Genomic DNA, 27814 nt, shown 5'->3' with positions numbered 1-27814 from the left:
TGGTGAAAGAGAGACGGAGAAGCACAGCCTTGAGGAGAGCAGTCAGCTGGAGATGCACCAAAGAGAAAAGAGGAGAGAGGAGATGATATAAAACAGGAGTGTCAAACTGCCAGCCCACGGGCTGGATGCATCACCGGAAGCCACGTCCACCCCATTGCCCACCCCAATGGCAAAACAGTCCCAATACGTCTTTCAACGTTATGTGACATTGCGAGTTTGACTTTTCTGATATAAAAGAAGGGGCAAAAAGAAGAGAGGATATAAAAGGGGGGTGGGAAGACAGAATATAAAAGAGGGGAGAGAAGAGAGGACATAAAAGGGGGAAGAGAAGAGAGGATATAAAAGAAGGGAGGAAAGGAGAAGATATAAAGAAGGGGGAAGAGAAGAGAGGATATAAAAGGGAGAGAAGATATAACAAAAGGCGGGAGAGAGGAGAGGATATAAAAAAGGTGGGAGAGAAGAGGATATGAAAGAGAGAAGAGGGGACATAAAAGGGGGAAAGAAGGATATAAAAGAAAAACGAGGATATAAAGAAGGGGGAAGAGAAGAGGATATTAAGGGGTAGAGAAGAGGATATAAAGGGGAGAGAAGATATAAAAGAAGGAGGGGGAAGAGAAGAGGATATAAAAAGGAGGGGGCATGTATTTTTATGCAACCACCTTATTTTATTTTTTAATTTTTATTTTGTCCTAAAAGATTTGTTTTTCAATTGAATTGTACAACTTACATTAAAGATTAAAAAAAATCTGAAGTGATTTGTCTGAATATGATTTTTTTTAAAAAAAATCTCAAAAATTTGACATTTTAACAGATGTGTGTATACTTTCCATATTCATTGTATGTTAGGGAATCATTTCTGGAGGGTTTTCCATTTAAATAAATTTTATACAAATGATTAACATTCCCAAGGAATAACTGCACATTTTTGGTCAGGGATTAGGCATAATTTTAATAAGCTCTCCCTTTCTACAATCATTTTTCATATCTCAATGGGCTATTTCTCTGGAGAAATTGTTTCAATCATCCCATGTATTTCCTTAGTTTTGATATGAAGCTTTTAGTGGTTTGAAGGCATTAATAATCTCTTTCTTTTAAAATAGAACTATAAAAAATAGTTTTTAAAAATGTAATCATTTTAAATCTAATTTTTGAAATTACATCAAATAAATGGAGAATATATGTTCCTTAACAGTAAATGTAAAAAGCATTGTGTCAATTTCATATTCTTTAGGACTCCTCCAACTCCTTCTGTTTCAAACATGGGAGGCCTAGTGCAGACCTGGATCCATCTGCTCTAGACGTCACAAGGCCTCTCCCACCCCTGAAGCACCCGATGCTGTACTTCCCACTATCTGAGGTTCTTGCAGACCTTGGGCTTGCTTCCTCATCATCAGGTCCCTATAGATCTTGGGACCATTCCAACCCAGTCACTCAACCATGCCAGGTAGTCTTAGGCCGACTGCAGAGTTTGCAGTCTTTGGGTCTGCTTTCACCTATCTGGCGGGAAAGATGAGAGGAAAATAGGTTGGGGAGGAGCTGCAATGGCCCTGTGGTTAGTCATAAGGGTGAATCTGCCAGAATTTGGTGCATGTGACCAGGGGGTGCTGCAGCATCCATAACTTCAAAACCAGGTCATAAGGAGGGGGGGCATTGTAATTTTAAATGATTGCTAAGTCAAGGACTACCTGTTGTAATATTGTAGTAGTATATAATATTTATTTATTTATTTATTTATTGATTGATTGATTGATTGATTGATTGATTGATTGATTTGATTTGTATACCGGCCTTCTCCCTAAGGACTCAGGGCGGTGAACAGTGACATAAATGTCAAAATGCACAAATACAGAAAATTGAAAATAAATTAAGCCCTACTGCCCAAATGTAGAAGATAAATTAAAACCACAATTAAAATTAAACCCCTCAGACCAGACCGGATTGCTTAAATAGATATGTTTTTAGATCGCGTCGGAAGGAGCGAAGGTCGGGAGCCATCCGGACCTCAACCGGTAAATGGTTCCATAGGTCAGGAGCGCCCACACAGAACGCTCTCCCCCTGGGAGCCACCAAGCGGCATTCTCCGAACGGTGGCACCCTTAGGAGGCCCTCTCTGTGGGAGTGTACCGGGCGGAGGGAAGTTGATGCCGGCAGCAGGTGATTCCCAAGGTACTCCGGACCCATGCCATGTAGGGCTTTGAAAACCATTACAAGCACCTTGAATTTCACCCGGAGGATAACTGGGAGCCAATGCAGCTCACGGAGTAGAGATGTAACATGGGAGTATCGGGAGGCTCCCAATACAACTCTCGCAGCTGCTTTCTGTACCAGTTGGAGCCTCCAAGTGGTCCTCAAGGGCAGCCCCATGTATAGAGCATTGCAGTAATCTAAACGAGAGGTCACGAGTGCATGAGTGACTGTACGCAGGGCATCCCAGTCCAGATAGGGCCGTAATTGGCGCACCAGGCGAACCTGGGCAAAGGCTCCCCTAGTCACAGCTATTATGTGGTCTTCCAAAGAAAGCTGTGAGTCTAGGAGGACTCCCAAGTTACGGGCCCTATCTATGGGGGGGTAATAACTTACCCCCTATAGAAAGAGATGAAATGTTCTGAATATGCCGAGATGCCGGTACGTAAAGCCACTCAGTCTTGTCAGGGTTGAGTTGAAGCCTGTTCTTCCCCATCCAGACCCGAACTGCTTCCAGGCAACGGGACATCACATCGAGGGCATCACTGAGGTGGTTTGGGGTCGAAATAAAAAGCTGGGTATCATCAGCGTATTGATGATACCCAACTCCAAAACCACGAATGATCTCTCCCAGCGGTTTCATGTAGATGTTGAACAGGAGAGGCGAGAGGACCGACCCCTGAGGAACTCCACAAGTCAAAGGTCTTGAGCTCGACCTCTGCCCCCCTGTCAATACCGACTGCGAACATGAATATGAATGGAACCATGTTTTTGAAGTAAAGAATTTTAAATTAGACAACAATGGAATCAATAGAAATATTTCATACAGAGTAATTATATTTTATCTATTTCATCATTTGCATCTACTATGAAAATAGTGGAATGGAGGAATTTCACAACTAAGTGCCCCTTGAAAAAATGTGAAGAACTCTAGTTTCATTTCATCTAGGCAAGTTCACCTAACTTATCTTGAGTCATAAATGCTTAAAACAGGCAACTTGTAAACTTTAATTTCACATGCAGGTAATATTGTGTTCTGCTTATTACTGATAAATTGTAGACTTTCTTCTTCACTGTCCTTATGGAAAAATTAATACATTTTTAAAAAATCTGATAAAATGTCATCATACTCTCTCAGGACCAATTTCTAGATTGCTCCTATTTTTAAAAAAAATTGTGTCAAACCTATTTTGAACTAGTCACAGAAGATTTGCTTTAAGTATCATATTCTTCTTTTTCTTCACTTTTGCCTTTAATTTTATTTCCCCTAAAAGGCAAATCTCTCTAAAAATGAATGTAACATGAAAATATTCTAATTAATGAGGTTTTCTGAATATACTGCTTAGTTTATTTCTTGCAAAAAAGTGGGGGGAAATCCCAAGTCCCCTGAAGTTCACAGTGAAAGAGCAACATTTAATGAAGCTACACTTGATGTATGAATGCACAGAACATATTCTAATATATAGTGAATTTTAGGGAATAATGTATAGATATTATGCTTATTACAGAACTGTTATGGTGTTTCCCCAAAAATAAGACCAGGTTTATATTAATTTTTGCTCCAAAAGACACATTAGTAGTTATTTTCCGGTTAGGTCTTACTTTTGGGGAAATACAGTACTAAATCCATCCCTATGGCTGATGATCTTAAGTGGGGCTTATGTTGGGGGTGGGGCTTATATTACAAGCATCCAGAAAAATCATGCTAAGGCTTATTTTCCAATTGGGTCTTATTTTCAGGGAAACAGGTATGTGCTTTTTGGAGAAAATGGTAATGTTGGCTAGAATGTGTTCTGTATGTGGTTCAAACAAATCGTGTCTTGATCTAGCAGGCTGATGGCTAACACACTTGATTTGAGGATCTATTCTAAGACACACCAACCCAAAGACGGCTTCAAATACTAGTGAATTAACGGATAAACAGCAGTTAAGTTTGATCACTGACCAATAAAAATACAATCAATAAAATAAACAACACAAAACTATCCCCTAACAGGAACTATTAATAAACATTTATGGGCAAAGTTTTCACATAAACGTAATAAGAGAAATAAATTTATCTTGTTTATATAACAGATAAAAGCCATCAAAGTGGCCTGAAAATTTATGTGAATTACAAATTATGCGAACATCCTCTTACATTTTTTGTTTATTTTTTTAAGTACACAAAATTAAAATACAAACTCCAAAGGAAAAAAATAGAAATTTTACAGGAACCAAATGTAATAAAGACTTTAAAAAATGAAAGACAAAAAGTGGATTAAAAAGACAAAAACAGAAATACAGTGCCCTAATTGAGCTCTGACAAATATATTGCAACAATAATAGATTTCTCCCCTTGCAAATCAGGTCTACAATTTATAAACTTCTATATCTATTTGCAACCAAATTGACCTGTTATATATCTAGATCAGGGCTTTTCAACCTTTTCACCCATTGTATCACTTTTAGGATATGGCAACACCTGAGTACCACCAGTCACCTAGCAAGGTGTCAAAAACTTGATGACCCCAAAAAAGGGGAAAAAAGTGATGAAGTACAGGTAGTCCTTGACTTACAATAGTTTGCTTAGTGACTGTTCAAAGTTACAATGGCACTGAAAAAAGTGCCCCCCCAAAGCACAGCTGAGCAAGACACCTGCCTGCCCAGTGGCGCTCTTCCTCCTGTCCAAGGTTTTCATTGTTATGAGCATTTCTGTTGAGGATTGGTGGTGGGGTGGTGGGTGTTTGGTTTTTATTCCCCCCTCCCCGTCTGCTGGGTGGTTGCAGCAGGTTTTGGTCACTTCACATGATCCTATGACCGAGCCTGGCGCTGATCCTGGCACTTCTGCTGAGCCCTGACAGCCCCAAAGAAGTGCTGATCCTGGCGCTTATGCTGAGCCCTGAGAGCCCTGCAGCTCCAGCCATCTCTCGCTCAGGCTTGTGTGGTGCTGCCACCAGTTCCGCTCATTCCCCTCCCCTGCTACCACTTTTCTAGGATAGTCGCATACCACCTGCCAGGTGCCAATGTATCACAGGTAGTACCCGTACCACTGGTTGAAAAGCCCTGATCTAGATATTAGCATCCATCTTACTTTTTTCTGGGCCATTCAGATAGACTGTAAAGTGTTGACTACTTATTCTGAAAAACTTCTAGTTTCCTCTGGATAAAAGAACTACTTATTTTTATTACCTTTTTGAAATGAATGAAATTTATAAGATCTTGTGCTATTTTAAGAGTTTAAAAATTTTACATCAGGGAGGGAGGAAGGCCGAGAAAGAGTGAGAGAGAGAATTTTGTGAACATTGAGGAATTTGATATGCTTCAAGATTTCCAGGGAAGAAGTGATTAATCAAAAATGTTCGTAATTCCTGTCCAGATAAAGAGAAGATTCTCCACAAGTGTCCCATAAAGTTGCTCCTCAAGACAGCAGTTTTTGGAGGGTTTAGAGCTTGGGAGATGAGGAAATAGAAATCTTGCTCTATCACAGATGGCCCCTTTAAGGACATTGGGTTGTCATATTTCCTTTTGTAATCAGTTTTAGAAAATGCTTGTTAATTGCTTTTCAACTATTAGGAAGCTTTGGATCAACAAATGTGGAAACACCAGATATTCTCCTTAGTAAAAAAAAAGTTTTAAATGCCAGTTTAAGGATTTTTTAAAAATTGGGTTAAACAGCAAAAGATTATTACAACTTTGATTCTGAAAAGTGACACATGGGAATAAGATCATGGAATTAATCTGAAGACTTATAATAAGGCAATGCTTTGGTTTTGAATATTCTTTAAAAAACATGATAGGATGAGAAGTTGAAGGTTGTACACTAGAAGAAATTAAAGATTATAATTAAAAGAGAAGAACACTTAAATTTGACTTACTATTATAGAATGAAGCAAAATATTTTAACATTGAGACATATTGAAGGATATTTTTGAACTATGGATCCAAAAGTTAATTTTAAGAGTTTTTTTCCTGTACAGATAACTATGTTTAAAAGATGTTATAGAAGTTGTTTTATACAACAAAATTTGAGATTGGTATTAAAGTACATTTAAAAATGACAGGTTATAATAATGATACAGAAAATGATGCTACACTGGGCATACAAAAGAAACCAATTAATGTCTTAATCATTAAAAGGAATATACCAAATGAAAAAGTAAGAGAGTGACATGCATAATTTTCTTATATTGGATTTACAAGAGAGGCTTGCCAAAATTTTAAAGAATTCTGTGAGATGGAACAAAGGAAAAAATAAAAACAAATCAAGTTCCTAGGACATTGGCAGACTTCTCTCCCTAGAGAGAAGAGGGAGCTGAAATCTAAGTAGAAAAGGCAGCACAGTTAGGTCAGGAGCACCAAGTTCTTCAGGCAAGAGGGGGAGGCCCTGGAAGGCCCAGCCCAAACCATAAGCGAGTTGGGGACTGAAAATTCTGTTCTGATTTAGGCAGGGAGGATTTTTAGCTCCTGATCAGAACCTTCTAAGGGTCTCGCCCTCCCCAGGCACCCCACTCTGCTTACCTGAAACTATGTTCACGTAACAACCTACTCGTTCAATTAATGACTGCAAATGAGAATGCCAGGATTCTGGTAACTGAGCAAACCAGTCACGTGGGCAGTCATATGACATTTTGCTTAATGACTGCTTGGCTTAATTGAAATTGTGGGCTCAATTGTGGTCAAAGTTGAGGACTGCTTTTTCTTTTTCATTACTACATTTTTTTATTTTAGTTTGCATTAGTTTTTATTTACCATTATTACTGAAAAATACAATTGCAATTATTTTAGTAATATTTCATTTTTAGTAATAATAGTAATAAAATACTATTAAAAATACAAAAGAAATGGTATGCATGCTAGAATTCTTTGTGATAAAGGAAGTGTGCGTGCATGAAGAAGTTTTTTTTTGTTTAGTTCATTTGCCTTAGGATTCATACTAATTCTACTTTAATCAAAAGATAGTAGTAGGTTTTATTTATTTATTTATAAAACTTATTGCCACCAATCTTACCTCAAGGTTACAATTATACAAAATATTTGCCTTTGATTCTCCTTTTGCTGTGAAATAATAAAAAAAAATTGTTTGTGTGTGTGATTACTTCCCAGATGAGGTTCTGTCAGAAAACTTCTTGGACTACAAAAATCGTGGAGTAAATGGTTCTCACAAAGGCCAGATTATCTGGAAAATTGATGCCAGTTCTTGCTTTGCAGAATGTAAGTATCATTGCTCTTTCTCACTAATTTAATGAACATTCATAGAGCTGGGCTTGCAAAGCAAATCAAAATTTGGATATTCTTCTATACACAGTTGTTGCATTATTCCTGAAGTAGCTTTTAAGTGCTTGCATATGCTATCTCTAAAATTGAGGAATATAAGTTAAATGATATTTAAAAAGTTGGGCCAAGTATACTATAAGAAACAACAACAAAAAAACCCCCAGAAAATAATAAAGCAAGGATACTGCTATTTTGGAAAATGACCAAAAATACTAGGTTAATGGTACTATATTATTAATAATAAAAATTTGTATATACAGTATAATTGCATTTAAGATCCATCTTAGACTTCAAGGGAAAGCTTTCCAGACTTCTATGTCTTTCAGCTAATAATTACCCTAAACTTCAGCCCACAGAAAACATTCCCAACCCAACTGGACTTGCTCTATGAAAATTCTTAAAGTCTGTTGTCACATGTACTGACTTGATTTGTCATAATTTCTACTTGTTGCCTTGGCACTGATAGTATGGAGATGCTACAAATGATGTGAAATATTCTCCCTTCATCTCCATGTTGTTCCAGAATTATTAATAGGGAAGGGAATGCATTGGAAAATCAAGACCAATGTGACAAATTATTCTTCTTTCTTTTTCTTTCCTTTTATGTATTTGAATTCAGTTGGAAAGAGGATTATTGGCAATGTGTATCTGAAATAAATTGCTTCTCAAATATGAAACTAAATTTCTTTCTTTCTTCAGTAAAATAAATAAAGACTCTCAAGATAATTTGTTAACCGACAATATTGGCTCAATTGAATGGCTTCTCTTTTCCTTCTAGAATTTTTTTTCCTTCCAGCTTCTTAGGATATGTGATCATTTAAGGGCTACTCAATTGTTTTTGCCTGCTTTTTAAAAAAAATCTAGTGGAGTCTATCTTACACAATACTTAAATTATATTTAAATACTATGTGTAATTACAAATAATGAAAACTGTGTCTCTTCTAATTATAAAAATGGGGAAAGCCTAAGCTTTGAATAAAGAAGATTTCTTTATGTAGCATTATTCTTCTGTAATTGTTTCTTAAAATCATTGTACTTTAAGATTTTGGCATATGCTACCAGCTTGTCCAAGCAGAGGAGAAGCAATTACTGACAATAATCCAGCTTTGCCGTTTTTTGTATAGAGAAAAGCTCTGTGAGACTGCACCCTGGAGTTGCTTCTTTTTCTTAAATATATTTTATTGATTTTTTTAAAAAACATAAATCACTTGATAATTGGTGAACAGTGTGTTGTTCGGGTTACATTTGTAAAACAATCATTAACAATTAATTTCTGTAATCCATATTCCACATAATAATTTTAATTGATTTCCTCTTTCCCCAAAATATCCTCTTTTGCAAACATTGAGTTAATACAATTCTTATTGTTTTGATAAATAATGTTCTTACTGGTGAAGATTTGCTCAAAAATTAATTACATTTACATTTACAAATTTAACTCTATTTTTTCTGTACAAGCCATTTCTTAAGAAATAGATAAAACGATGGGGGGGAAAGAAAAAAAAGAAAGGAGAGCAAGAGTAAAGAAACATAAGAAATAACATACTACTTAAAATATATATTTCTCCTAAGCTAATATATATTTATTTCCTCAATTTCTCATTCTTTTAACTATAATTAAGAATATATTTAATCTTTAAACATTCCATTCAATACATCGTCATCTAGTCCTTTAACTCTTATTCAAAACATTTTATCCATTATATTTTTTTAAAATTCAGTCACATTTAAGTATCTAAAACATTTCCTTTATTTAAATCATTTCAACTTTTTATATTACTCATATCAAGAAAAACAACACAAAAGAGAAAAAAACATACTATATTATTTAGAGAATTCATCCCTCTTAGAATAGCATATATATTCCAAAATTTTTCTATTTCTTTAACCATATTCAAACAAATGTTTCTTTTTTAAATATTCTCTCTGATAAGTCCCATCATCTATTTTCTTGGTTTCCACCTTAGTCTTTTTCCTTTGCCCAGTATCTTTCTTAATCAATGTATTTTGTTGAATCAAAAGGTTTTTCTGTATGTTCATAAATGTTGGTGTAGATATAAAAAGTAAATTAGTATCTTTGTTAGGGGCATTTGCCCACTCATTTTTATTGGGAATCTTTTGCCTTCTTTTTTTCTCTGCTTCTCTTGTCGCTTTTTGTCTCTCCAGTTCCAGTATTTCCCCTGGTATCTCTGTAGTACATTTTATCCAGTCTTTTTTCTTGTCCTCAAGTTTGTTTTGTAGTGTTGAAATATAAGTTGTCTTTTCCAAATCTAGTATTTCTTGTAAAAAATTGTCCACTTGGATTAAACCATACTCCTTTGTTTTGTAGAATTCCATCTTTAAGTCTCTATCCTTGAATTTATGTTCAGTCTGTTCCTTCTCTCTTGTATTTTCCTGAGGTTTTTTTTTTGGTATAAAATTGAATTGAAGATGAGTTGATTTATATTTTCAAAGTTATTCTGAATTTCTTTGTGATCTGAGATCATTGTTATTTGAATTAGTTGCAACATATCATATATCTCCTCTTGAAAAATATTCATTTTTTCTTGATAAATATTTCCTATAAATCTCTGATTTTCCATGATGACCGAAAGTCAAGATCCTGCCCCCCCTCTGGAAATAGTTTTGGAATCAGAGTTGAATAAATACTTATAGTTTAGAGCAGACATGTCAAACTTGTGACGTCACGTGATCTCTCTGCCAGCTCTGTCTATTGGTGCTCGGATATTTTTGGCCTCGTCTCTGTTCTGGTGAGGCTTCCATTCAGGTTTCTGGTTGGCTCATTTCCTCTGTCTGGTCCTACTACCATTCTTCATATGTTTTAGCCTCCATTCTCCTAATTATCTATGTTGCTCTTTTTTGCATTCTTTTTTGCATTCTTTCAACATCTTTTCTATATTGTGGTGACCAAAACTGGGTACAGTATTCTACTAAGGCTTTGTAAAGCAATAATAATACTTCACATGATCTTGATTCTATCCCTCTGTTAATGCAGCCTAGAATTGCATTGGCTTTTTTGTCTGCTGCTTGACTCATATTTAAGTGATTGGTCCTTTGGACTCCAAGATCCCTCTACAGTTATGGGTATTGAGCCAAGTTTGACCTAGTCCATACCTGTACAGTTGGTTTTGCTTGCCTAACTATAGAACCTTACTTTCATCTACACTGAATCTCATTTTATTATATAGGGCCCAGTGTTCAAGTCTTTTGAGATCCTTTTGGGATCCTTGAGTCTATGCGGGGTATTGGCTATTCCTGCCACTTTAGTGCCATCTGCAAATTTGACGAGTTTCCCTTTTATTCCCCCTTCTAGATCATTTAAGAAGAATACTGGGCCTAAAACTGAACTTTGGTATACCCCACTTCCTTCTGTGCAGCTGTTGTTCCATTGAGAACTACATGTAGAATATGATTTATCAGCCAGTTACAAATCCATCTGTTGGTAATTCTGTCTATATCCCACATTTTTCTAGCTTACCAAGAAGTTGATTGTGGTCTACTTTGTCAAATACCTTACTGAAATTTCAGTATACTATGTCCACAGCATTTAGCCAGAGTGACTAAATTAGTGTGAAATAAGATTTTGTTTGGCATGATCTGTTTTTAACAAACCCATATTGGGTACTGGTTATAACTTTGCTTCTAGGTGTTCACAGATTTGTTGTTTGATTATCTTTTCTAAGATCTTCCCAGGTATTGATATCAGGCTGATTGGTCTGTAATTTCCTCAATCTGTTATTTTTTTTTCTTTTTAAAAGATGGGAACTACATCAGCTGTTTTCTAGGGCTCAAGTATTCCCCAGTACTCTAAGACAGGGGTCCCCAACCTCTGGTCCATTGACCAGCACTGGGCCCCGCATGCCCAAAACTGGTCCACGCAAACAAGCAAAGCCCCATCCACAGGATGCAGGCAGAACATCAAACCACGCCCCCTCTGGTCTGTGGAAAAACTTCTCTCCACGGAACTGGTCCTTGATGCCCAAAAGGTTGGGGACCGCTGCTCTAAGAACTTTGAAAGATGTGGTTCAAAGGTTCAGAGATCACATCTGCCAGTTCTTTCAGAACTCTGAAACGTAATCCATCAGGACTCAGAATCTGGAGCTATTCTCTTACTTCATCTTTGCTTTATAAAATTTGCACTCCTAGCCTGTCTTTTATCGTTTTGATTTTGGTAAGTTGGTTTCTGTTTTCTTTTTGTGTGAAGATAGATGCAAAGAATGAATTAAGCAGTTCTGCTTTCTCTCTCCTGCGCATTACTTCCTTGCCATCTTCTCCCAATTAGTGAAACGATTGTTTCTTTGACTTTTTTCTTGTTTTTTATGTGTTGAAATAAACTTTATTGGTTTTGACATTTGTTGTAAGTCCTACTTCATTCTGAGCCTTGGCTTTTTTTATTAGATAGTATAAAATGAAGTGGAGCAACCTGACTAAAGCCATTTTCTCTTCGGGGAAACAAGTCCTTAATTTTGTATAAAAGATATTGGAATATAGTTTTGCTATGATATTAGTTAGGCCACGAGTCTGCAACCTGCAGATCTGGAGCCGCATGCGGCTCTTTCAGCCTTCCCCCGTGGCTCCCAGTTTGGAGAGAGAAAGAGACAGAGAGAGGCACTTGCACTTCCCTTCTCTCTCTCTCTCTCTCTCTCTCTCTCTCTCTCTCTCACACACACACACACTTTTAGTAAAGAACGTTTAATGAAATATTTTGATATTTTTTTAATTAAGAGGTGAGGTATGGGGATAATTATGCTGTATTTAAAGATGGTAGATAAGCTACTAAAATTGTTTTTACCTGTTGGGATGAAGGAGAAAGGTTTCTTTCCCCTCTTTCTCTTCTCCTTTTCTTCCCCCCCCCCACAATTTTTTTTCTATTTTTCTGTTTATAGTTTTTATAGTTTGCACCGGCTTTTTATTTCATAAATATGAGGAGGACTCAAATAGACATTTGAGTATTTTATTTGAAAGTAACCTTCGACCCAGCGTCCTTTTTGGGGGGGGAGTTCAAAATGCTTTTTTTGCATGCAGAAATAAAAATTTGTTTTCTTTGTAGCAGTTCATTAATTTCATAAATACAGCACACTTTATATAGTTTTTTATACATAGCATAAAGGTAAAAAACAATATTTATCTTATTATTTATTTATTTTATTAATTTAATTTCTATACCGCCCTTCTCCCAAAGGACTCAGGGCGGTGTACAGGGCAATAAAAATACAAGATACAAAATTAAAAATAAGATTAAATCAATCTAGCCCTAACAATAAATAATTAAAAATTAAAAATACCCCAAACCCATTAGACCAGGCCGGCTTGTTCAAATAAGTAAGTTTTCAGATCACAGCGGAAAGAGCAAAGGTCGGGAGCCACCCGGAGCTCAACCGGTAATTGATTCCAAAGGGCTGCTGCGCCCACATAGAATGCTCTCCCCCTGAGGGCCGGCAGCCAACACTCTCTGACCGACGGCACCCTGAGGAGGCCCTCTCTGTGGGACCGCACAGGACGAAGGGAAGTTGACGCCGGCAGCAGGTGCTCCCGTAAGTAAGTAATCCGGACCCATGCCATTTAGGGCCTTATAGGTAATCACCAGCACCTTGAATCTCACCCGGAGTGTTATATGCAGTGTTATCTTCATTTTAGATGTCAAAAAAGTTTTGCAGCTCCCAGTGTTTTCTTTCCGGTGGGAAATGGGTCAAAGTGGCTCTTTGAGTGTTTTAGGCTCTCTACCCCTGAGTTAGGCTAATCAGTTTATAATTGAAGTATCTTAAAGGATTATATCACCCTTTTTATAAATGGAACTCCCAATCAGCTGGAATTTGGCAAGAATTATTACTATGAGTAAATAAACCTGCAAGTAAGGCAACCCACCAGTCAATGTGGCATTTAAATAGTTTGGGGATAAAATACTTTTATGAATTCTTTTAAGTATAACCAAGTCAGTGGTCCCCAAAACACAAGATAGTCAGTATAGCACAGGTGCTTAGGCAACATACACGCAAGGATTCATAGGCTGGTACCACTTCTTCACTCTTTCCCACTGCTGTTACACCCCCTCCTACTGCTTCTCCAGCTATTATTTCTTCTACTGTAGGTCCTACTACTGGAGAACAGTAGCTCTTTCTAACTGATTTAGTCTGCTTTATTTCCACATGAACACACACCTTCTTCCCTCTCTCCCATATACCAACACCCGAGCTGTCTCTCAGCAGTGCCTTTATCCCAGGAACCTTGTTGGACTTCAGTATCTGAACGAGTCTTCTAGTCTCTCATTCAGTCATTGGAAACCATGATGGAGTGGAACTAAGAGCTTCCTATTGATCATTTTGGGGATCATCTAGTCTACTACAAGTTGGGGAATGAATAATTAGTTGTAATATTTTTCCCACATAGAGGCAGTATTCTCATAATAATCTTACAACTAATTGCCAGAACTAAATGCCAGAGAACTATTGGGTTTGGGTTTTTGGCTGCTGATTGTAAATTTAACCAGAAGGCAAATGTTTTGACAATAAACTTGGTGATTTCTTATACTCCTGTCTAAATGCTAACATGGCAACATGATTGTTATATGATGGATAGTTCCATGTTAAACACATACAGTAGTTAGCCATAATATTTTGGACTCTGAGTCAAATCAGTAAAAGCCTTTTATCTGTCACCTTCTAGGAAGGGCCTTTTCAGTTAAGAATTTTCTTAGTCCTATGCTTAGGCTTTTATAGTCTATAAATACAGAATTGACATATGTGTAAAGTGAGGTAACTGTCTTTATTAGAGTCAAACTCGATCAGATTTCATATATTCAGTCAAAGTATTCATATCCACAATGGTCCATTTTGGTCCTGTAGATGAAACCTGTATAGTCCTATATAATCTTCTAGATGAAATGAAACCCATCTATCAATTGAGTTATGGAGTCTGAGGTCTAAATGCTTACAAAAATTAACAGCAACCTGGAAGTCTGAGCAAAGGGACTCATTACTGTTGGAGACACTTGTATAGTCTAAAATGCTACTTGATTTGATGGTATATAAAACTTTGGTCTTTGCCCTCTAGAATTTGCAAGTTACTCTTACATACTAAAGTATACCAACAGCATTTCTTTTCTGGTCTTTAAAGAACCATAAAGATAAAAGAAGTGACATTTTTCAGGGATGCTCAGATTACTAATATGATCTTGTATAAAAAGCCCCAACCTTGCATTAAAATCTCCCAAAACAATGATGAAAATGTTTAAATTTGCTCTATCAGGATTTGCTCTAAATTCACTCACATGTCAGGGAAGTTACAGATAGGGTAATATGTGGAAGCATACACATTAATTATCACAATCACAAAGCCCTATATATTGGAATTTAACACCTAAGCCAAAGGAGGATGAGACCTATGGTCATTTCTATGCTCTTCCATTTGAGTTCTTCCTTGATCAGTATGGCCAACCCCCCTATTGTCTGGGCTTTCCATGCTAGATATATCAAGGACTTAGAGCCACACATCAAAATCAGTTCAGATATTAACTAGGTCTCTTTTACTATGATCAGACTAAGACTGGATAGAAATTTAAGTAGATCACATCATTTGTTCTTCCACCTTAATATATAAATCACTGTATAATTATATATGTAGGAGAATAAGAAGAGGAGTTAAAATTGGGAGTGGATTAGTCAGACATCTGCAGATATGTAATCAAGGAAACCTAATATATTGATGTATATACCTTCATTTGCAACTTCAATTTTCCTAGAAGTCTCTGCTCTGCAAAACAGTTTGTTTGGTCAATGAATAGCCAATTACTTGTTGATTACATGCAACAGTATTGAAAAATCTTAATTTTTGCTGATTTAATAATCCTATAGATGGAAAGTGATAATCATACAGATCATCAAATTAAGATGTAAAATCTGGTATAGTGGAGTTTTTCCAAAAAATAAATATTTTACCTAATAGTCCAGGCCAATCCTAGTTATAACTGATTTACTGGATGTGCTTCAACAATAGTTACAAATCAGATACATCATCATGACAAACGGTTCTAAAGGCTGTTAGTGGGGCCAGAGAAAATCACCTGGAATGCATTAAAGGATGTTGTTGAGAATTTTCTTGGAAAATAAGAAATAAACTACATTCAGCTGGTTGCCAAACTTTTTACAGCTTATAAGACCATGAAAGGCAACATATCACTAAAGATTCATTTTCTGCATTCACACTTGGACTTCTTTTCTGAAAATCTAGGTATAGTCACTGACCAACATGGTGAAAGGTATTACCACATTACCAAAGCACATTGCCACAATGGAAAAACAGCATCAGGGCAACTGGAATCCATCAATGCTGGCTATTGGATAGTGAGCTGCATTATACATTGACTACAAATGAGCAAAACACTTTTGGCCCTGTTGAACTCATACAGAAACATTTTGCAATTAAATATATTATACTCATTAAAAGTTAATTTCTAATTTCTCCTAGGTGATATAATCATTCTGAAATTATATGTGTGTTCAGTTTGAAGGGATCTATCATAATCACTATGGTTTTTTCAGGAAACAAAACTTTTGAAAAATATTTGTTGTCCAATGTTATTTCTGAAGCCAAATTTGCATCCAGATAACCAAAGAATGCCTATAAGCTTCTAAAGTTTAGGGTGGTATGTAAGAGCCAGTTGGAATGCTGAGGTATTGAAATGCAAATTTTTTAGGCGAATGTAAAAATTTTTATTTTTTTTTAATTTTAATTCCATTTATATCCCGCCCTTCTCCGAAGACTCAGGGCGGCTTACAAGCTTAGCAGTAGCCTTCATTCTATGTATATGCCTGCTTATTAGGGCTTTCACACACACCCCAAGCGGCATTATTTAAAAATAGTTGTTGATCATCCTATTTTAAATTACATGGTGAGGTTAGTCAGATTAGATTAGTCTATTTAACTATAATTGGCATTGGAGATTCTGAGATTTATAGCAATGAAGGAAGGTTGTATTAACATATTCCAATCAAGGAGCTTTATATAACTGATGAATGAATAGATACAGCTTCCATGGTCACAGTGAGTATTTCACTGGCATATCATAGGACATTATTTAATTCATTCCATTTCATTTAGTTTATTCTACCAGCTGGTATTTTCCCTGTGGTAAGAAGAATTCTATTTTCTGCTGGCTTATTAATGCAAACAGGAACTAATATGATAATGTCATTGCATTTTTAATTTGTACATTGCTTAGGATGTAATATTCTTAGAAAAAAAATAATCCACCAAATTTCAGGAAATATCAGTAATGTCATAAGATACATAGATACAATTCAGTCAATGCACATTTTGTTCATATGATTAATTGTTTCAGGTATTCCCAAATTAGAAGCAAGTATGCAGAATATTAAACCATGACCCCCGATGGCCTCAGTAGACAAATTATTGCATGTTTAAATATGGTATATTTCAGATACTATTAAAAATACCTGATATTGCTAAATATATTAATATTGTAAAAATATTTTTACAAAATAATCTGTGTCCATCTCCAGCCATAGAGCAATGCAACTTTAAATCTGTTTAAAAAGAGAGTGTCAACTCACAAACATCAGCCCAGAGTTAGAAAGTTTAGCATCAGCTTTTAATTTAGATATGAATTGTAACTTACAAAATTCTATATTTTATTCCAATGTAATGCTCAATCATAGTTTGGTTGGCTTGTTTTATTGAATGAACCATATTGTCAGATGTTTCAATATGCTAATCCATAACTTGCATTGACAATCAGTATTGCTAAATACATTATGGTTTAATAAAATGTGAGAACCTAACCAACTGGACTTGTTAGACAAGCCCATTTTTTAAAAAGCAAGGGTTAGTAGGATGTGTGTACCTATTTACTGAATTTTTATTTTCAAGCACCAATTCATTTTAGTGAAATTGGTCTACCTCCATTTTGAGTCATCAGCATACTTAATGCAGGAAAATTAAAAATCAACTTTATCCTAAACTAGGTTGTCGGATTCTCTTGCTTAGTATTGTGACTAAGTGATACAAAAGAAGTGAGATACTAAGATGAGAGATATTAAGATAAAAAATTGAATTGAGTCGATATATGTAATCAAGAGAGAAGTTATTGTATCACTCTCACAAATACAGATAACCTCAGGAACAGCATGTACTGAATTCACATATATTAAGGAGTGTAACACTGTCTGGGATAATGCAGTAGGTTTGTGCCATGACTGTCTATTAAAAGACAAGAAGTGGCCTTTACTTATATTTCAACTACATTCATTTTTAATCAAATGGAATAAGAGCCAATAGATGCATCAGTGATACCAGTAAGTGACTGGAAAACAGCTTAGAGCTCCCTTTGAATTCCCTAGTTACCCAGTTCTGATATCTCTTTTCTCAAATGGACAATTCCTTGATTTGTTGCCATGGAAATATTAGGCTAAAAATATCATTGGATGAAGTTGATATAAAAGATATAAGTTGATGTAAAAGAAAGGCAGGCATGAAGTTGATATAAAAGAAATGCATGCATGTTGAATTAGAAAAAGAATGAACATGCAATGATTAATGCAACTGGCCTTATTTTTTGAATATATTTCCAGGGGAAAATTTATATTTGTAATGGTAGATATAGGAAACATAGCTTTTTAATGGGTTGTTGTTGTTATTGTTGTTAATTTTTCTTATGTTATTTTAACACCAGACACACATAATACAAGAGCAGAGTTGCTGCTGGCCAAAATATACATGCTATTGTCCAAAATACTAATTATTATTTTTACATTATTCTACACAAATACAATGGGAGACAAATAACGAAGTATTCAAAGAACTGGATTAAGCTTTGTTACATAAACTTGAAACTAATTTTCTTCACTACATTGTCCTTTGTCTAACACTTCCAAATCTTTGAAAAAATCCAACTATTTATATCCTACCTTGCCTCAAAAATTTAAGATGGCATGCTTGATATTTCAAGTTTTATCTTCACCATCAGCCATACTATTAAATTAAACTTCACATTGAATGAATGATTAAGTTAAACTCATATGTTAAACTTCCTCGACGGAAAGTGGGTTTGAACCTGTACGTCTTCACTCTTAGTCCAGTATATTCTTCTTCTTCCTCCATGTCTAGGTCAAACTTTAAACTGCCAGAATGAAGCCACTTTTCTGGCTTTGTTGTTGACCAAAAATAAGTCATTGATACATGTTTTTGGTAGAAGTCAACGTATCAGCAGGGCAGGGCTCTGTCTCTCCACATTCACACAGCATGTTGTTATCTGCTAAGAGCCTCCATTTGATCATATTGATGTTACACTTAGGCACTCCAACTCTCAACCTATTCAGGGTCCTCCAAATAGTGTAAGGAAGGTCAGATCCTTCAGCCATACCCTTCTTTAATATTATTCCTTGCTCAACAAGTCTCCTTTCTCCATCATTTAATTCGATTTTTTTCCTTATGTATCCTCAATAATGTTCATTTTTGCCATAAAGCTGTTTCTAGATCTGAGTTAGCTGGCTTGGGCCATATGGTCTTTCAGAGACTGTCAAGGGTCATACTCTAGCTTAGTTCTCTCAGTGTCCACTGTATCTTTTTTCCTGATTTTATGTGGAGCAATGCCAGCAAGAGGATATATTTTCTCAGTTGGTGTAGGTTTGAGACATCCTGTCATAAGTGTACTGTTTCATTGATGGTAATATCAATTCGCATGTGCAGATGTGCCCAACACTGGAGCATATTCTGTTGCAGAGATGCTTAAGGCTAAAGCTATATGCTCAAAGTAGATGGTTGAGCTTCCCAATGTTTAGTTTATCAATTTCCTGTTGATATTGTTCCTTGAGCTGATTTTAGGCTTACATTTCAGGCAGTGCTGTTTAAATGAGAGCATCCTATCGAGTGTCACACAGAGATTCTTTGATGTTGGATAATGCTGTAGTCAGTTCCCTTACCACATAACATCCAACTCTTCCTTTGCATCTCAGTTTTGGAGGTGGAAAACACACATTTAACTCTTGTTTGGTTTGGGCTTTAAATGGTTGACAGTGTAATATCATCCTAATTCTTCAAGTACTACCATAAGTTTCCAGCTGTCACTTTAAATGTTGATCCTTTTGCAGTCATTTTTATATTGTCTGCATAGATGAATAGATGTGTGTTGTTTGGGACTAGTTGATTGTCCATATATATGTTATACAATGTTGAAGACAGTACACTTCCTTATGACAACCAATTCTTCTTTCTACTGTTCTTACCATTCAGTGTCACATAAAATCTCCGGTTCTGGAGGAAACTTCCAATGATCCTGGTAACCTTATCTCCAGTGATATTATTTAACTTGCATAGCAATATCCTATGGTTAACATTGTCATATGCTGCAGTTAGGTTGATGAAAGCAACTCCAGTAATTAGCTTTCTTTTGAAACCATCCTCAGTATATTTCATGAGATTTAGGATTTGACCACAACATGACTTCCCTGGTCTAAAACCTGCTTGCTCCCTTATGATCTTTGCACCAATGAATGTTTACAAGTGGTTGAGAATCATCCATTCCAGTGTGTTGTAGATCTCCTCTTATTCCTGTGTTTGGATGGCTTGTTCCTGCAACTTTTTACCATTAGTTTTTCTATTCTTCAGTAAAAGGCAACCTCTTGGAATGGTTCTCCTTTGTATTACTTTCACAAGCTGAACAAATTCCTCATATTTATCTGAGTGAGGAGAGATCTTCCCCACATCTTTATCCAGCTGCTTTTGAAAGTTCACCTATTTAGCCTTCTTAAAGTCAAAATGTCTGCGAAAAGGAACCTCCTGGGCTTTCACTACAGCACGTACCATACACACAATGGATCTATGTTGAGGATGTGTCATGGTTCTGACTAATGAAACACTTCAAAGAACTTTCAGGCATTGTTTATCCTAAAGAATGTTTAATCATGAAAACAAAGCATCGGCACAGCATGGTGGATGCCAAGATCTGAATTCTCCTGCCTTTAGCACCTAATATCTGGCACAATTCCCTCCACCAATTAGCAGTCATAAATCACGTTCTCCAATCAGTTTGAAGGGCAAAGCTTCCTTTCCGTTCTGTAATGCGCCATTTCTTATCTTATTAAAAACAACCAGGGAAAACATTCTTCCTCCCCCCCCCCAGCACCATCTAATTCTAAGAGCAAAGCAATTTAAAAGAAAAGGCTGCCTCTTTATATTGTCAAAGCAAAAACATCCAATGTTTGCAGTGTTGATAGCCTTCCCCCTCTTACAAAAAAGGATAGGTCCTGTAATGTAAACAAAAGCGTATGTCAGGAATTATCTCTCAGTTTGTTGGGTTTTTTTCTCATGAAACTTTTTTGATGAGTCAGTCAGCCTTCACATTGCTAGATTTCATCCAAGTACCTTCAGACAGCGAGTACCCCTTCCATTGTACTAGGTGCTGCAATTTCCCTTTAAAAATTCTAGAGTCAAGAACACACTTCACTTCATAGTGAGTCTGACCTGCTATTACGAGAGGCCCAGGTGCCTTCTTAGGGGGAGGTCTTAAGGTGGAGTCTGCAATGGAAGACAGGGTGAACTCTCCCTAAAAGCCTAGGGAATTTTAATTCTACTGTGACGGGGTTGATGATCCTTACGATGGGGAAAGGCCCCAAGAATTTCGGTCCTAATTTCTTGCTGGGTATTAAGTCGACAGATAAACCTTTTCCCCAACTTGGAATGTTCTTTGGGGAGCCCTTTTTATCAGCCTGTTTTTTATAGTTCTCAGAAGTCCTTTTTATGCTGTTTTCGTGTTTCTCCAAACTTTTCCCCACCCCCTCACCCATTGATCAAATGTCTGGGAAGTGGTGGGCACCTGAGGGTATTCAGGTATTGGGCTGAACTCTTTTCCTGTGGCTACTCTGAAAGGCATGTAGCCGGTGCTGCTGTGAACAGAATTATTGCAAGCCACCTTGGCATGAACCCTACCCCTCTGCTCCTTATTTGGATGCTCTCTTCACCCCACTTGATGACCTACATATTCTGGGGTGATAATGCCAATTAGAAATGGATTGCCATTGATAAGGGATGCAGCCACATGACATTGCCCTTTATGATCACATTGCTTAGCAGTGGCAATCTTGGTCCAAATTGCCATTATAACCCAAGAACCACCTGTATTTAATAGTTTGTTATACTTTTACACTAAAAATTATAATCCCATACATGCATCATCCCAGCATGTTAGAAGACATATGTACTCTTGGGGACTTAGGTAATTATGTTTTAAAGGATCTTTCAAACATACTACAGTATTTTGTTGTTGTTGTTTTGTAAAAAAGAAAAGAAACTGAATTTCACTAATTCTAACTTGCCTATTTGTAGATAAACCTTCTTTCTATTCCAGTTTTGTTAACCTAAACTCTGTAGTTGCTCCCATTGTGAAAAGTTACCTATTATTTCTGTTTAAAATGAGCAAAACCCTTAAGTATGGGTTGCATTTTCTTTTTCATTTTTTAATATTGCTCACTTAATTTTAGGTTCTAATTATAAAGGCAGTAATGTATCATTCAGAAAGCACATTCCCTCTCTATCCATTGCATTTCCTCATCTCATTTACATTTTTCCCCACTTCAAAATTTGCATAACTTGCATGAGAATAAAAGTAAAATCAATATAATTAAAAGAGATGGGGGGGAATGAGAGATCACAGAAACATAGAAAGATGTCTACTGCTGTTAAGGGTTTGTTGTTGTTAGCTGCGAAGTCGTGTCCGACTCATCGCGACCCTATGGACAACATTCCTCCAGGCCTTCCTGTCTTCCACCATCTTCTGGAGTCCATTTAAGCTCACGCCTACTGCTTCAGTGACTCCATCCAGCCACCTCATTCTCTGTCATCCCCTTCTTCTATTGCCCTCGATCTTTCCCAGCATTAGGCTCTTCTCCAGTGAGTCCTTCTTTCTCATTAGGTGGCCAAAGTATTTGAGTTTTAGCTTCAAGATCTGGCCTTCTAAAGAGCAGTCAGGATTGATCTCCTCTAGGACTGACCGGTTTAATCGCCTTGCAGTCCAAGGGACTCGCAGGAGTCTTCTCCAGCATCACAGTTCAAAGGCCTCAATTCTTTGGCGCTCAGCCTTTCTTATGGTCCAACTTTCACTGCCATACATTGCAACTGGGAAGACCATAGCCTTGACTATACGCACTTTTGTCGACAGGGTGATGTCTCTGCTTTTTAGTGTGCTGTCTAGATTTGCCATGGCTTTCCTTCCCAGGAGCAAGCGTCTTTTAATTTCTTGGCTACAGTCCCCATCTGCAGTGATCGTGGAGCCCAGGAAAACAAAATCTGTCACTACCTCCATTTCTTCCCCATCTATTTGCCAGGAATTGAGAGGGCCAGATGCCATGATCTTGGTTTTCTTAATGTTAAGTTTCAACCCAAGTTTTGCACTCTCCTTCTTCACCCACAACAAGAGGCTCTTTAGTTCTTCTTCACTTTCTGCCATTAGAGTGGTATCATCTGCGTATCTTAGGTTGTTGATATTTCTTCCAGCAATCTTAATTCCAACTTTTGATTCATCTAGCCCTGCCTTTCTCATGATGTGCTCTGCATATAAGTTAAATAGGCAGGGCGACAGTATACAGCCTTGCCGGACTCCTTTCCCAATTTTGAACCAATCAGTGGTTCCGTGTCCAGTTCTCACTGTTGCTTCTTGACCCGCATATAGGTTTCTCAAGAGACAAATAAGATGGTCTGGTACTCTCATCTCTTTAAGAACTTGCCACAGTTTGTTATGATCCACACAATCAAAGGCTTTAGCATAGTCAATGAAGCACAAGTAGATGTTTTTCTGGAACTCCCTAGCTTTCTCCATGATCCAGCGTATGTTGGCAATTTGATCTCTAGTTCCTCTGCCTCTTCGAAATCCTGCCTGTACTTCTGGTAGTTCTCGATCCACATACTGCTGAAGTCTAGCTTGTAGGATTTTAAGCATGACTTTACTAGCATGAGAAATGAGTGCAATGGTGCGATAGTTTGAACATTCTTTGGCACTTACTTTCTTTGGAATTGGAATGTAAACTGATCTTTTCCAATCCTGTGGCCACTGTTGAGTTTTCCAAATTTGCTGGCAAATTGAGTGTAGCACTTTTACTGCACTGTCTTTTAAGATTTTGAATAGCTCAGCTGGAATACTGTCACCTCCACTAGCTTTGTTGTTGCTCAGCTTTTCTAAGGCCCACTTCACTTCACATTCTAGGATGTCTGGCTCGAGGTCAGTGACCACCTCATTGTGATTATCAGGGACGTTAAGCTCATTCTTGTATAGTTCTTCTGTGTAATTTTGCCACCTCTTCTTAATCTCTTCTGCCTCTGTTAGGTCCCTGCCATTTTGGTCCTTTATCATGCCCATTTTTGCATGGAATGTTCCCTTCATCTCTCCAATTTTCTTGAAAAGATCTCTGGTCCTCCCTATTCTATTGTTTTCTTCTATTTCTTTGCACTGTTCATTTAAGAAGGCATTCTTATCTCTTCTAGCTATTCTCTGGAATTCTGCATTCAATTGGGCATATCTATGTTTTTCTCCCTTGCCTTTCGCTTTCCTCCTTTCCTCAGCTATTTGCAAAGCTTCCTCAGACAGCCATTTTGCTTTCTTGCATTTCTTTTTCTTTGGGATGGTTTTGGTTGCTACCTGTTGTACAATGTCGTGAACCTCTGTCCATAGTTCTTCAGGCACTCTGTCTATCAGATCTAATTCCTTAAATCTATTTGTCACCTCTACTGTATATTCAACAGGGATATGATTTAATTCATACCTGAGTGGCCTAGTGCTTTTCCCTACTTTCTTCAGTTTAAGCCTAAACTTTGCAAGGAGAAGCTCATGGTCTGAGCCACAGTCAGCTCCTGGTCTTGTTTTTACCGACTGTATAGAGCTTCTCCATCTTTGGCTGCAGAGCATATATTCAATCTGATTTCTGTGTTGACCGTCTGGTGATGTCCATGTGTAGAGCCGTCTCTTGGGTTGTTGGAAAAGAGTGTTTGCTATGACCATCGTATTCTCTTGACAAAATTCTATCAGCCTGTGCCCTGCTTCATTTTGTACTCCAAGGCCAAACTTGCCTGTTATTCCAGTTATCTTTTGGCTTCCTACTTTAGCATTCCAATCCCCCATGATGATAAGGACATCATTTTTTGGTGTTAGTTCTATAAGGTGCTGTAGGGCTTCATAGAACCGGTCAATTTCATCCTCTTCAGCACCGGTGGTTGGGGCATAGACTTGGACTACTGTGATATTGAATGGTTTGCCTTGGATTCGAACTGAGATCATTCTGTCATTTTGAGGATTGTATCCCAGTATTGCTTTTCCTACTCTTTTATTGACTATGAAGGCTACTCCATTTCTTCTGAGGGATTCTTGCCCGCAGTAGTATACCTGATGGTCATCTGAATTAAATTCACCCATCCCTGTCCATTTTAGTTCGCTAATACCTAAGATGTCGATGTTCAGTCTTGACATCTCTTGTTTGACCACGTCCAGCTTTCCTTGATTCATGGATCTTACATTCCAGGTTCCTATGGAGAAAAAATCTTTACAGCATCGGACTTTCCTTTCACCACCAGACATATCCACAGCTGAGCGTCCTTTCGGCTTTGGCCCAGTCGCTTCATTCTTTCTGGCGCTACTAGTACTAGCCCTCTGCTCTTCCCCAGTAGCATATTGGATGCCTTCCGACCTGAGGGGCTCATCTTCCAGCATCATATCGTTTTGCCTTTTGGTACTGTCCACAGGGTTTTCATGGCAAAGATACTGGAGTGGGTTGCCATTTCCTTCTCCAGTGGATCACGTTTTGTCAGAACTCTCAGCTATGACCTGTCCGTCTTGGGTGGCCCTGCACGGCATAGCTCATAGCTTCATTGAATTACGCAAGCCCCTTCGCCACGACAAGGCAGTAATCCAGGAAGGGGGCTGTTAAGGGTACTGTAATTTAATGGGTTTCAAATTTTCTGCATTTGAAGAAAGCTTTTTATATGAAGTTAGCTGATTGGAAATCCCTTGAGTTTCTCTATTGCTTTGCTTCTAAGGATTATAAATAATATTTAGGACATATTTTATTCATATTGAGTATATTTTCCTGTGGCTGTAAATTGCAGAACAAGATCAAAACATGCTGGCTTTCAGAGGAACTTGTTCATCATTCCTGATTCTTTTAAAATAAAGAATTACATACTTCATATACTTAGGTTCCGAAGAAACTGCTAGTTACTAAGACACTATAGATTAAGCTTTAAATGTTTAGTGTGCCCATCGGTTTATAGCAGTATATTACTAATTTCAAAAAATGTAATAGGCTAGATTTTTTGGTATATAGAATATTTACATATTAAGTAGTAAGCTACTGTACTAAATTGTCATTCCAATACTAAAAAAAAGCTGTATAAGGAAACTCTTTTAAATTGGAAAATCAACCTCAGCCCCATTAGGCATGATGCAGCTATTTGGACATCACCAGCCTTTTATCATGGTTTATAAGTAGGTAAAGCTGTAGCAAATGAGCTATTAAAATTTCTATGAAGAAAACAAATGCTTTCAAGTAAGACTTGACCCCTAGCAACTATATGAGGACATCCACATAATTATCTAGATATTATTTTTAGAAGTGGTTTTCCTTTTTAAAAAAATATTTTATTGATTTTTTTACAATAGCAATCTTTAGTGCTTAGTAAACAGTGTGTTGTTTGGGTTCATATATTTTAAAACAATAATAATTAATTTCTATAATTCCATAATCAATATATTAGTTAATGATATATTTCTTTGATCTTCTCTTCTTCCAGTAATATTCTCCTTTGTCAACATTAAGCAAATAATGTTGGATATAAACATTTTTCTTGTGTTTGTGCAAATAACAATAATATCCACGTACAACACCTTTTCTGATCAGCTTATGTTTCAATTGTACTTGTAAAAGTTATCTTATTACGTCACTATGTGTCCTGTTTTCAAGATTCTTCTTTAAGCTTAATTTCCCCTCAGTATTCAGACCATTCTTATCAGTCATAATTTTCTCAAAATTAATTACCTTTAAATATCCAAACTTTTCATTCCCATATACCATCCCAATATTTTTACATCTCATATATTATAAAAAATACTATACTACTTATATATCTTATCCCTCTTACTGTAGGGCCTCTTTGTATTCAAAATGTATCTATTCTTTATCTATCTATTCAAACAAGTGTTTAATCATATAGTAGTCCCTCGAATCGAGTCTCTTGAATCTAACTCTAGCCTTCTTCTTTTGCCATGTAGCTTTCCGTGTCAGTATGTTCTGCTTGCCAGGGGATTCTTCCTGTATTTTTGTGAATATTTTTGGGAATAGGAAAGACAAGTTAAGTAGAATGGTTGTTTTTTGTCTTCTAATGTAAATTCTAATGATTTTTAGACTGGAAAGGAATGTATGGCAATTAAAGCCATTTAATATTTCAAAAGAAGGGAAAATAGTACAAACTTGGTTTCAGTATGGCCAGATACAAGCTAGATGGAAAGAAGATCAGAAAATTGGTATTTCGACAACAGATGAAAATTTGGTAAAAAAAATTAGAGATCAAAGTCAAGCACATATAAGGAGGATATATAATGCATTGATAGAAATACATTCAGAAATGGAACTTGTTAAAAGATTGTATGATAAAATGGGCCCAGAATATTCAGGAGCCAATAACGATGGATACCTGGGGAAAAATTTGGGTCAGGAATGTAAAATTTACTCAGGCACAAAATTTAAGAGAGAATTTTTATAAAATGTTTTATAGATGGCATTTAGATCCTAAAAAATTAGCATGTATGTATCCAAATTATCAGCCTAAATGTTGGAGGTGTGGTTGTGAGGATGCAACGTATTACCATATATGGTGGACTTGTAAAAAAGTTAAAGCTTTTTGGATTAAAATTTGGTGGAATATGCAGAAGATATTTAAGAAAAAGATAAGGTTTTCTCCACAGTTATTTTTGTTGGATATTATTACAGATTGTACTGTTATAGAAACTAAATTGATGTTGAATTTAATAATGGCAGAAAGACTTTTGGTTTCGCAATACTGGAAGAAGGAGGAACTGCCTACTACAGAAGAGTATACTTTAAAAGTTTCAAACTTGGCAGAAATGGCAAAAATTTCAGCATATTTGAAAGAACAATCGCAACAGAGATATATTTCGGAATGAAGAAGATGGACTGATTATATTCAGAACAAATATGGGACTAAAAATTTCATTTAGCATATGAATGAGTATTAGAATTATAAGGTGTATTATTATTTAGTTATGTTTAAGTGGAATTAAAGTGTGATAGGATTTAAAGTTTAATTATAGATGGTTAGCATATTTTAGCTTAAGCTTGTTAGAGGCAATACCCTGTATTCA

General features: G+C 36.6%; 1 protein-coding gene across 1 annotated transcript in view; it reads left to right on the top strand.

Moving 5' to 3' along the window:
- Nucleotides 1-27814, top strand: part of HECW1 (HECT, C2 and WW domain containing E3 ubiquitin protein ligase 1) — a gene marked incomplete at its 5' end in the record, with an annotated part of 167334 nt that overhangs the window by 4996 nt on the left and 134524 nt on the right. Inside the window, one exon of the mRNA XM_083379003.1 lies at nt 7270-7377. Coding sequence (XP_083235129.1) covers nt 7270-7377 — 108 coding nt within the window. The remainder of the gene's footprint in view (nt 1-7269; nt 7378-27814) is intronic.

Source organism: Vipera ursinii, assembly GCF_947247035.1.
Source record: "Vipera ursinii genome assembly, chromosome: Z".
In the NCBI taxonomy this organism is placed as follows: Eukaryota; Metazoa; Chordata; class Lepidosauria; order Squamata; family Viperidae; genus Vipera; species Vipera ursinii.
The sequence above is the reverse complement of the archived record's forward strand: the minus strand, read 5'-3'. Positions and strand labels throughout refer to the sequence as shown.